Genomic DNA, 12,497 nt, shown 5'->3' on the forward strand with positions numbered 1-12,497 from the left:
CTATCGATAGTATTTCCTTAAACATTTCAAATTATTAATTGACTTGTTCCTGCATATCCAAATTACAAGACAATGAGTAATTAGTTGTCTGACATGTTAATCAATGCAATGAATGGAAAGACTGGTTTTTAGCTAATTCTAACTCCTATAATAAATGCGCTAAGCTTCAAATTACTATAAACTCTGTTGAAAAAGACTTGTCGATAGAGTTTTAAACTGATTTTCCAATTAAAGTTTTTTTTAGTATTCCCTCTATCGAAAAAATATTTTTTATTTTTGTTCATATTATGGTTTATTTTTCTTTTTTAAATATTAATTCAGTAAGTAATTTTTGAATATATTCTTCCAAATACAAATATTATACATCATATGCAATTAATATCTTATATTGCATATTTTGAATCTATAAGAAGTTTAATAAATTTTTTTATAAAATATATAAATAAAATTTAGTGATATTAAATAAAAACTTAAAACTTACATTTCTTAATCTACACATAAATAAAAAGTGAAAGATCATTCTAATAATTAAAGGAACGGAACTTTAGATATATATATATATAAAAAAAGATTAGTACAGAAATGATATTTCATTTATCAGATTTAAGTAATACAATATAAAAGAGGTAATCATAATTTTGAATATACGCTATTAGTAAGTATTTATTCATTATTATTAGTTTTATTCAATAAGTATCTTGAATAAGATAAAATGAAAAGTATTCTTGGATTGTCCGTCCATCTGACATCAAATATTAGATTTTTGTATTTTCTTTGTCTTGTCTGGTCGTCAATCGCTATTGGACTTACACGTGGCTACGTTGCTGGAATTAACGGCAAAAGAGACGGCGTTCAAGTTCTTGAGAACGAAAGGACCGGGCTTGAGCAAGGCCGAAAAATGCGAAAGTGGTTTTGCTTTGTCGTATAAATCCCAAGGCCCAGGGGAATGAATATACATGTTAAAATTGAAGCTCGTTTGAAAACAGAAGGCCCTGCTTCCAAGTTTCCAGATACCCAATAACTGTTTACAGAAAAAAAAAAAGAAAAACACAGAGCCATCCCCTGGTACACCAAGTAAATAACATTTTGAATTCTACAAAATAATACTGTATAGAGATCAAATAGGGTCATGCATGATTCAATATTATTCAGCCTTCTTATTAATTTATGCTCACATTTTAAAATTGTAATAAATTATAATTACGTTTTGTTTTTGAGTTATAAATTTTATAATATTATTTTCTGGTGCAATTATGTATCATTTGGGGGGCAAAAAAGAACGCAATTAAACCAGGGAGAGTGTGAGTTTAACTAATAAAATTTTGGGCATTGCATTCTTCAGCTTAACTAATTCAATATATATGTATACATATATGTATTGTGGGCTAGGGAATATGAAATTTGGAAATAATGATTCATCTCATCATGGACCTCACACACATGTCAATGCAGAATAGGCCGGCTATATATCTACTTTTCTTGTCAACAGGATAGATTCCTGCGTCCTGAAAACTTTACATTTTCTTTCACTTTTCACATCTTTTCATCTGACTCGGATGATATAACATATGGGTTTCTCTGCTCTACAAACTGTTCTTTATTTATTTTTCCTCTCTTTCCTCTCTAGGAAAATTTACCAGCATCTCCTCAATAATTGGTTTCATTTTTTTTTTTTTTACATGGCCTTCATCTTTTTTACCATAAGACACCCAAAAAGAAAACTCCAAGAGATTTTAATCAGAATTCGTATCTGCAAAATCACAAACCCGGCAGTGGTAATTATGATTTTAACACAACTAAATCAATTTTTGATGATATTTCAATTAAATTAGTGCCTGAACATTAAATTTAGATGCAGCTCTGTCCTGGTTATCTAATGTAAATACATCGTAATTGATACATAGGAAAATCAGTCATTCAAAAATGAAATGAATGTTGTAATTTGTCAATTATCATAACATGTGGTGTAATTATGCGAAAAATGTAGCAACGGTTCCAAGTTCCATGGACGTGCTTCCTTCAGAAAGTAGACAACTAACAACAATAAATGAAGGAAAAAAAGAATTCAATGGATCCGCCCATAAGTCCCACCCTAACCAAAGAAAAGGAAGACAGTCAAATGTAGAGCCTTGACTCATGCGCAAAATAATTCAAATTTGCCCTTCCTTCAATCTGCAATTTGGCTTAGTCATATATGGCGTGAGCGAGTGCAGGTGGCTTCTGTAAAGTCGAAGGCTAATGAAAGACGATTTAAATTTTTGCTCAATAATTAACGTTTTCTTTTTGTTGGTTCCAGTAGTTTTGTGATTGCACAAATTTGGAAGGAAACACACGACCAAATATTTCTTTTCTTTTGCCTATATGCTACATTAAGATTTCAATAACACATAAGATTTTAACTAATTGATATTTACATTAGCACGTTTGTTATTTTTTATTTATTTATGTGGCATTCAACAATACAAAATATGGACTTACTTGTTATATATATATATTTAATAATGTGAGAGAAATTCGAACTTAGAGAGTATATTTTATAAGATTAAGTATTGATATACAGTTTTAGCATGCGTTACATTAGTTTCTGTCTCTCAAATTTTCCAATCAGCTTAGTTTAGCTTATTACGTGTTCCACCGACACATGTACATCCGAGGTAAACAGTGGGCAGGCACCGTGGATGTTTCCGTCTCTTGTCCTCTGTGAAAAATTTTGGACTGGATGGAAGATTTCGCGGCAATGCTGCTAAGTGTAACGGTACTGTGATGTGTGTAGCCACGAGTCGAGGATGCACACAAACCCGAATTAGGTTTTTTGCTTTCTAAAGTTACGGCGCCGGAGATGCATTTGGTGGTGCGCGCGGTGATGGCCGAAAGGGCTGCATGTATTTCGCCGCCGTGATTATAAAAACTCGCACCTGTATTTTGATGCTTGACCGTTTGGGTCCACACTCTCCTCCTCTATTGCCCACAATCATATTCCTCCTTTTATTTACTGCCTGCCTCAGTTACGCTGTTCTACACGGGCCACCTAACCGCAATCAATTGATTTTTTTTTTTCTTTTTTTTTTTATCGGGATTTGACATTTATTTATTATTTCTCTAGGGCTGCTCAATCCCACTTTTATTCCAATATCTTCCACATAAATTTTCATTAACATTACTTGTTTTGAATAAATTGAAACCTTTTAAAGTTATTTCCATATTTTACGTAAAACAATTGCTAAAGAGAAATATTTTAAATAATTATATACCAATTGTCTAAACTTTTTAGTTTAATTATAATGATATCAAATAATAATTTTTCATAAATAATTAATTAGTAAGATGAAAAATTAGTAAACTACTATTTAGTAATTTACTTAAATGTTTAAAATATTTAAGTAAATATCAGATTTTATTTGATATTAATCATTGCATATAATTTGTATAGAGTAAACATATAAACCAAATTAAAAATGATAAAATTCAATTCATTTCTATAAAATTCATTTTCCGTACGAATTTAATAAAATATTTCCTTCTGGAATGTGATTATTTTACCAAATTTATTTATACAATATATAAAATTTTATATTATAAAAATACTTTCAATTTAATAAGTCTTCTAGATATTATTTGATTAATTATAACATTTAATACAAATACATATAAATAAATAAATAAACGAAGAAAGTTTGCTCATTTTCATACCTAAATAATTTTTTTTTTTATAAAAATCGTCGTGAGTATTATCAAAATGACCACAAAATAATAATAATAATAAGAAATCTCAGGTGTTGATTCAGTCAATTGAAAAGGCAACTTGTTTCTACTTAATTGCAGAATTGGAGTACGAGAATGTTCATTCAAGACTTGTAGTCCACAAATTGAATGAATATTATAGTTCCTAGGGACAGAAGAAACCAATAAAATTTTATTAAAAACTCGGGGTCGGGAGTGGTTGTCACGGCCCTTTCGCTCGCGTGGACCTTACATGGAAAGCTACGGTTATTCTCTTCTCATCAGCTTGGCGTACCTGATAAAGAATGGCTATATAGCTCCACTACTACATACACTTCTTCTGCTACAACATTAGCGCACTGAATTCATTCTCTTGCTTTCTCTCTCTAGCTTTTGCCCCCCTTTCTCTCTCCTATTCTGCATTTTCTTGTTTTGATTCGGATTTTTTGGTTGCAAACCCTGCATTTATCTTCTATCTTTTTCAACGAAGCATTATTCGATTTCGTCTCTGCCTCTCTTTCTCTCTCCCTCCCTCTTTTTTAGAAGCTCATTTTCTTTCTCTTTCTCTATTTTTCAACCTTCTTCTCTGCTCTCTGGCTTTGATCTGCACATCAGTGCAATCCAGAAAATGAAGGTCTGATTCCTTAAAGCTCTTGGAATCTGTTTCTTTACTATTCTTTATTGGATTCTGATTCTTGACGGAATTTCTTCTTTTTTAGTTTCTTTCCTAATAAGCACTCTTGTTATGCACTTTTCATCTACGATTTGCCATTGTGTGTAAAAGATAGATACTTTTTAGTATTCTCTTCCTTGAAAGACTGTGTCTCTGCACATTCTTAAAGTTTTGTCTCACACAGATTTAAATATTGATTAACTATTGAATAAGTTTGTCTTGCTTTTCTCACTTGTTGATCTTTGATTTCAATGAAAATATAAAATAATTGGAGATTCTTTTAGTAGAAAAGGGAAAATAATAATGATTTTGATGTTCTCGATAAAGAATTTCCTATTTGAAACTTTTATTGAATAATCTAAAATTGATCTATTTGATTTATGTGGTTGCAGAAGTTTATACTGAAGTTGGACTTGCATGATGACAAAGCTAAGCAGAAGGCTCTTAAGACAGTTTCTACTCTTTCAGGTACCAAATCTCTTGAAAATTAATAACATAATTTCTGTTGATCATCATCATCGTACCATCCGCTTATTTGATTGAGAATTCAGGGAGAAGCTAGGTAATTAGCAGAGAAATGCCAAAAGAGTACAACATCACAAACGATCTTGTTTTTTTCCTTCTCTTCTCCTTCTTTCTTTGTTCAATTTTTTTTCTTTTATCTAATTCATATTTTTGTTACGCTTACAGTAGAAGAAAGTGATTTTAGGTAAAGATTGAATTTTTTTACCTAACAATAATAATAACCATAAAGAAAAGAAAGTTCACCAAACAAATTCTTAATTATTAGGTAGAGAGATTTGGTGTGTAAACAAGTAATAAGGTAATTATTAGTATCATGACTACAGTTGTTTTTATCTGCTAGTAATTATTACTCTAAGAATTGGCCCACTCAAGCTGAATTATCTTTTAAATATGTATAATCATCTGTTAATTAGGATAAACTCTGGTAAAAATAAAAAGTGGAGCTTGTGATGATAGCGTCTATATCACTCAAATAACACTTATGTAACCCGAACATAGATGTGTCTAATAAGGAAAATTACAAGCTGAATAAACCTTTTTGAAATATAGTGACCAAAAAGTATTTCAGGTCTATACACCAAACACATAGAGAGGATCCACAAAATTTTATCAATATTAAATAATTCAAGTCCATTAAGTGTAAAACTCACCAATTCTTTCCTCTAAGGTCTGTATGCTTAGAATTGATTTGTCTTCTTTTTGGTTGTAGGGCCAGAGATAGAAACAAAACAATCTCTGTTTGGAAGATCTCTATAAATTATTAACTTGATGCTTGTCTTATACCTTTACATGATTAGAATTGACAATCAGAGTTGTATTTTATTTGGCTGAATCAAGTTCAAATTATTCTAATGCGGTGCACAAAAATTAGCGATTCACTGAGTATTGAAACAATAAAAAGAACAGTAGAGAATGATAGACATGAATTTGTATTATTGCACGGTTTTGCAGTACCTATTCCTATCCCTCTGCGCCTGTGAAAATATGACAAAGTCCTCTTGACCTTTCATTTTTCCCATCTAGGGAGAGCATTGAATATTGGAATTATTTACCAAACTCTAAATTTTTTTTTTCTTAAAAAATTATAGGGATTGATTCCATCGCCATGGACATGAAAGAAAAGAAATTAACAGTGATAGGAACAGTTGATCCTATAACTGTAGTGAGCAAGTTGAGAAAGTACTGGTCAACAGATATAGTTTCTGTAGGGCCAGCAAAGGAGCCTGAGAAGAAAGAAGAGCCAAAGAAAGAGGAACCCAAGAAAGAAGAAGAGGCTAAGAAAGAAGAACCAAAGAAAGAAGAGGAGGCAAAGAAAGAGGAACCCAAGAAAGAGGAAGAAGCAAAAAAAGAAGAGCCAAAGAAAGAGGGAGAAGCAAAGAAAGAAGAGCCAAAGAAAGAGGAAGAAGGAAAGGCTGCACCAGCACCAGCACCAGCACCAGCACTGGCACCTCCACCAGACCCAGTTTTAGAGCTGGTCAAGGCATACAAAGCTTATAATCCTCAGCTGACAACGTACTACTATGTCCAAAGCATTGAAGAGAATCCAAATGCTTGTGTTATTTCTTAAGTTGGAAATGGCTACAGAAAAAGAGTTCGCCTTTGTCTCGGACTGGTGATGGTTTTTGATCTTATCAGTCGATGTGCAAACATGTGTTAAAGAGGTAAAACACCGAAGAACAGAGGAACCTTGTATATAGATGGTGATGCCTCATTCAATCTATTCAGAACATAAGTAATGTGTAGAAAGAATAAAGGAAATTTTGGAACTTGTTTTTTTTTGTCACCACCGTAGTTGTTATATCATATATACTATTTGCTTATTGCTCTTTCTTGCTATTTACTCTGTAACTTTCTCAATTTAATGCCAAATTATAGTGATAGCAAAAAATTTCTGCATACGGGGTAAAGTAATGAATAGGAATCTATACATTACAGTTTGACTGTTCCAAAAAAAAAAAGGTGTCTTTAGCCAATTGTGGAAGCTATTCTTTTCGAGTTGGCACCAATTAAGAATTAGAGTGTTTGGTTTAGACGGTTGATGTAGCTGATAATTGTTTCTCGTTGTTTCTCGTTGAACAGTTTAGTAAAGACTTAAGAAACAACAACTGATAACTGATTTAGTCCTAATCAGCTCTATTTTAGAACTTTTTCTTATTGCTGGTTTGATTTATTTATTTATTTATTTATTCGGACACTATTATTTTTATTAAAATTTATTAATAATAATTTACTTTAAATTGATCTCATATAATTAAATTTTAATATTGTAAAATAAATAATTATTATTTTGAATTATTCTTAATAGTTAAATAATTATAATATTTAAAATTATGATATTTGAAATTAGAAATTTTTATTAGTAGAATTTAAATTAAATTTCTATTTTTAAAATAATTTTTATAAATATTTTTAATAATAAATACAATTGAGCTAAAAAAATTAACTATAATATTTTTAATTATTGTAAGTTATTTTCCTTAATTTGTATCATTAAATATATTTTCAATAACATACTAACAATAACTGTTTATAAAATTCTATCAAACGGTTTAATTTATCAGTTATCAACTATCAGCTGCATTGATCAATTTAAAGATTAAAGGGGTGCTTAACATTTGCAAGAAAGGAAATGCAGTTCAAAAGTAAGAGGAAAGGAAATTAAACATTGGAAATGAACAAAAATAAAGAAACAAAATGAAATGAATCTAAACTTTATTTGGAAAAATAGGGAAGGAGAAATACAGTCTCTTCTATGCCTTTTTAATCTCTAAATTTATTCTTTAATGATTATTTAAGAACTCCAAAAGAAAGGACATGTCAATGACTTAAAATTTTTCTTTTGGTCTCTCTTTAAATTGGAAATGAATTATAATTGTCATATTTCACTCTTCTTTTTCTCCTTTTGCCTTCCTTACTTTAGCAACTAAATTATGAAAATAAAAAATAGTCAGTCTAATTTCTTTTTCCTTTTCCCTCACTTTGCGCCACTCAAATATGGTAGTATACGAAGTGATTTAAACTTTGATATTACTTGGTATTGGAATCATCTCTAATACTCCGAAATTTCTAGTTCGAAGCCAACTAGAGTTCTATTGGCAGTAAATATTTTTTTTTTTTTTGAATTACAAAACAAGAGTTAGATCATTAGAGTCGAATTTAACTGAGATGGGATGGGATGGGAAGATTCCTAGTGGGTCATAGACGGAGTAGTGCTTTGATCTCTTAAGATCTCTGATCCTCTTCCTGTGCTGTAAAAGGAATGCAGGGTCATGGTCTCAAAAGAAAAATATATATTGGTGGGTCTAAATAATCTATCACCTCCTTGTATATTTCAGGCTTTCAGCTAAAGAAGGGTCATGGTCCACCTGCATAGGTCGGTGGCAGTATCTAATCATTTTGCTAAGGACTCTCTCTCTATCTCTCCCTCTCCCTCTCCCTCTCCTTTAGCATGCCACTGTTTAGTTGGAAATCAAAACTTAGCTTATGGAGTTTTCTGTTCCAGGAATTTCTTGATTTTATTATGCATTATTTCCGACCACATTTGTTTCCAGTACTTTTGATATCAAACGTGCATTTTTTTTCAGATAACTAATAATTAAAATATCTTTTTCTACTTTTGGGAGAGGAAAGGCAGTTCTCTTTAATTAGTTTTCAGGGTTTGGTGTGTGGGGTTGTCCAAAGCTGAAGTTGCATTTTGCTGTAATTTGTTTCAACCTATAATTAATTAACTAAACCAGCTTTCAATTTTGGGCTTTATTAGCCTTTTGGAATTAGAATATGTATAAGACAAGAGTAAAACACAATCGATATTCTGCCCACACCACATGGGACTCTGAAAATCTTGTTTATTCGCATGTTTCAAAAGTACAAATGCATGTTGCTAACAACAATCAAGCTGTATAATTCTTTGTTCGTACATATCCCAACTCATTTAGTAGCTTCATGTGCTGATTCATTTAAACATCCAATTATGCTAAACTAAAATACTTTCTAACACTCGTACAAATATAATATTTAATAAAAAATATCACATATTATTATACAATTAACTTAATTTATAATAATACAATACACGAAATTTATCTAATAGTTTTTATAAATATTATTGTGAATCTTTCTCCTTTTTTTTTTTTATAAATACATTTTCTTATTTAATTTGAGTATAAAATATTGACAAGACGTGACAGATTTAAAGTCATTAATTTTATTTTTCTTGTCTTTCGGTTGGATTATTATATTAAATTCTTCCTTTTACCTTGTAAAAAGAAATAAAATATTTCTAAAACACACCAAAAATTCAGAGCAACTTATGAAAAGAAGTAGGGCAAGTGTCAAATGGTAGACACATTAGGTGGAATACAGTCCTCTATCACTCCCCTTTCAAAACCATAATCTATGGGCAAAAAGCAAAGAGGAAAACCATAGCCCAAGAAAAGAAACAAGAATTTCTCTGGACACAAAAGGAAGTACCTCTCATTTCAAGCATCCATATCCTAATCTTTATTATTATTATTATTATTATTATATAAATATATAAGTTTAAGCTATAAATTAGACAGTGATGGCCATGGTGGTTCTAACTATAATAATCCATCCACGTCATTGCATACTCATTTGCCATTGACAAATGTATGACATGTGAATCACCATCTGCCTGTTCTAATGACGTAAAATGCCATTTTACATGCGGCTTGAGATTTTCTATTTTGATTTTTAAGAAAAACAAAATCTATTTTCAGGTCCCTCCATTTGTTTGTTTTTCCTTTTCTCGTAGTGGGTCCTTACAATATGCTTAGACTTTATTACATTCCTAAACTATTATTTTTATCAACATCAAATACCTTTATGATTAATATGAATCATAAAACATATGTTTCATGGATTAAAATCGTAATAACTGAAAAAACTAAGTTAATTAGGTGAAAGAATTATTGAAAATATAGTCAAATATTCTATTGAAAATGAACGATCAATTGCATCATGTGCTCTACATTAACTTGACAAAATATAATGAAACTAATATATAGTTTATGGACTATTCTTTCACTTTCAGAACATAGAATTAAAACCAAAAACATGAATTCAGGCCATCCAGAAGCTAGTACTCTCCATTGCCATTACCACTAACCAAATCACCTTATTTTTGTATTGTAATGCTCAGCACCCTACAGTCTCCTTTAGGAAGCCATTTCTTCATTTTAAATGTGTGTAGCAGCAGCTCTTTCCTTTTGATTTACCAATTTCCAAACGGTTCCCAACACATCACCATGCAAAACGCCTTTAACATTCTTTGTTCATCTATTGCCGCTCCTTCCATGACAAAGACAATAAGGTTTCTTTTTCTCTTGTTTTTTTTTGGATGTCTTTATGGGTATTGATGATGCTACTAGAGTGAGAGTTTTGATGTTTTCTCTAATCAGTTTAACTATCTATAATGAAAGTTTTGTTAGTAGATACGACGGTGAATAAATTTGGTCGAGCTGGACTCGTATATAATTTGTATTTTAGTATCAATTATTTAAAAAAAAATTAAAAAGAATAAATGAGAAAGACAAAAGAAATAATAAAATAAAGTAAAAGAAAAAAATTAGTAAAGTTATATGATTTATAATTTAATTACAATTAAAAAGTAATATATAATTTTATAAAAGGATCAATATTGGAGTTAAAACATTTATTTAAAAGTATCAATAATCAAACTCTAATAAATATCGTTTCATATCCCTAAAGACTTAATTCCATTGGCTCATATCACAAGAATTTTGAAATGAGAAGATATAAAGTTTAGAAAATACTTTAATAATTTGGTATGTGTATCCATTATATATTATTGCAACTTGGAATTTGATTTTTATACCTAATGCAACTGTGTTCTGAACTATAAGAACAAAAAAACAAAATAAATGCTTCATTAATGTGAAATTATGGCTTGTGGCTTCTGCACACGGGGCCACATTTTTCTTACATTAATTTAAGAGACAAATTTTCTGGTATTGGCCCTTTCGTCTAGAAATTCGTACTATCAGAAATGAGCGGTGCACATATTTAACATGCCTTTATTATTTGATGACCTATTGAAAGACATAAGAATGAAATAAATTCACCAACAATTCACTTTGCAAAAAGATTGAAAAGGAATCTTTAGCTTATAAATGTGTGAGATTATCTAAATCATTTTATAATTTTAATTACTTCAAATATAGAAAAATCGAAATTGCGTGCAAGCAATATCCATCCACGAAATGTTCCAAAAACTCTCTGTTCATAAGAACTAAAGAGTAGCCATATGGAGATCGATCTAGCAAGAGTTCCAAAGCTATCTATAATATATATGACAATAACATCTAATGTAAGGCAGTAGCACTGTACCATTTCAAAGAAGAGAAAGACCCAAAAATTTATAAATGAGATTTTTTCTAACTTACTAAGTTCTTGATTTCGAATTTAAATTATTCTAAAATTTTATAATTTTTGCTCCATAAATATATAAAAATATTAAAAAGCCATCCTAATCACAAAAATTTATAAAGTGACTTATTGTTCAATAGGGCTAAGCTTTAGCATAGAAAAAATATAGTACATATGTTTGATAGAAATAAGATAATCATCCGATATTTTATATTTTTATCTCTTTAGTCATCATAATCTAATGTAAAATAATCTAAAAAAGGGTTTGAGATATTAATAAAATTGGCAGGAACAGTTACCTAACTTATCCTACATATTTCCTACTCCAGTTTGGGTATTCCAATAATACAACTTCACCATATTAGTGATGATTAGAGAAAGAGAGACGTGCAAATAGCAGATTAGGTCTCATATATATCTTCAACTTCTCATGCTACGCAAGCTTTGCGATTGACCTGCAATTTAGTTCCCTGGATTATCATGCTATTACACGTAAGTAGCAACTTAATTAATTATTGTAATCTCATAAACTACAGTCCCATATCTTTATGTTCACACACGCATCAATACATACATAAATTGTTTGGTTTCTATCAAACTTGGAAGCTAGTAGTTGCAGTCGGCTTTTACAAGTTAACATGAAAGATAATCAGAGATTTGTAGAGGCCACAATTTTCCAAGAAATGTTTACGCCTACCATCATCAGTTCTATTCGTTTTGAAAGATACACATCATCACTCATGGATTAGTTCCAAATGTCTGCTTCTATAAAAAGAGAGAGTCCCACTTTCGCAGATCATATTTCTTATTCTTATCATCGTCGAATCAATATTATATTTTATTGTGTTTGAATCTAGTACGTCATTTTTATTTTTTCAAATATTATTACTGTACTTTAATATTAATTTTGATCTTAACATCTAATAAATTTGATGAAATTACAATTTTGGCGAGAGATTGAATTAATTTTAGAATTGGTAATTCACCTCTATACACTTTATAAATATTTTCCTTCACTATTTTTATTTAAAATTCTACAAATTTAAAGTAAGAACGTTGCGACATAAAAACCACTAATCTTAATAATAACAGAAGTGTTGGAAGTTACTGGAGATGAAATAGGGTTGGAGTCAAAAGCATATAAAAATCACATCTTTAGCAACGGTTAAAT

General features: G+C 30.2%; 1 protein-coding gene across 2 annotated transcripts; it reads left to right on the forward strand.

Moving 5' to 3' along the window:
* Window positions 1-4,060: 4,060 nt before the first annotated feature.
* LOC107262691 (heavy metal-associated isoprenylated plant protein 39) lies at window positions 4,061-6,738 on the forward strand. Of its 2 annotated transcripts, XM_015729057.3 has the most exons (3): window positions 4,061-4,354; window positions 4,786-4,861; window positions 6,007-6,738. In XM_015729057.3, the coding sequence occupies exons 1-3, from the start codon at window positions 4,349-4,351 to the stop codon at window positions 6,483-6,485; spliced, it is 561 nt and encodes a 186-aa protein (XP_015584543.1). In that variant the 5' UTR covers window positions 4,061-4,348; the 3' UTR covers window positions 6,486-6,738. The 2 variants fall into 2 exon arrangements, with proteins under 2 accessions (XP_015584543.1, XP_015584542.1); XM_015729056.3 differs by lacking the exon at window positions 4,061-4,354 and having other exon boundaries at window positions 4,767-4,861.
* The last annotated feature ends 5,759 nt before the right edge of the window (window positions 6,739-12,497 follow it).

This window comes from Ricinus communis, chromosome 1 (assembly GCF_019578655.1).
Source record: "Ricinus communis isolate WT05 ecotype wild-type chromosome 1, ASM1957865v1, whole genome shotgun sequence".
Lineage (NCBI taxonomy): Eukaryota > Viridiplantae > Streptophyta > Magnoliopsida > Malpighiales > Euphorbiaceae > Ricinus > Ricinus communis.

Bases quoted from the DNA above. Each gene is read 5' to 3' on its own strand.
- LOC107262691 (XM_015729056.3), top strand. From the start codon at position 4,774: ATGTGGTTGCAGAAGTTTATACTGAAGTTGGACTTGCATGATGACAAA. The intron at 4,862-6,006 runs GTACCAAATCTC...AAAAAATTATAG, and splicing joins GACAGTTTCTACTCTTTCAG to GGATTGATTCCATCGCCATG.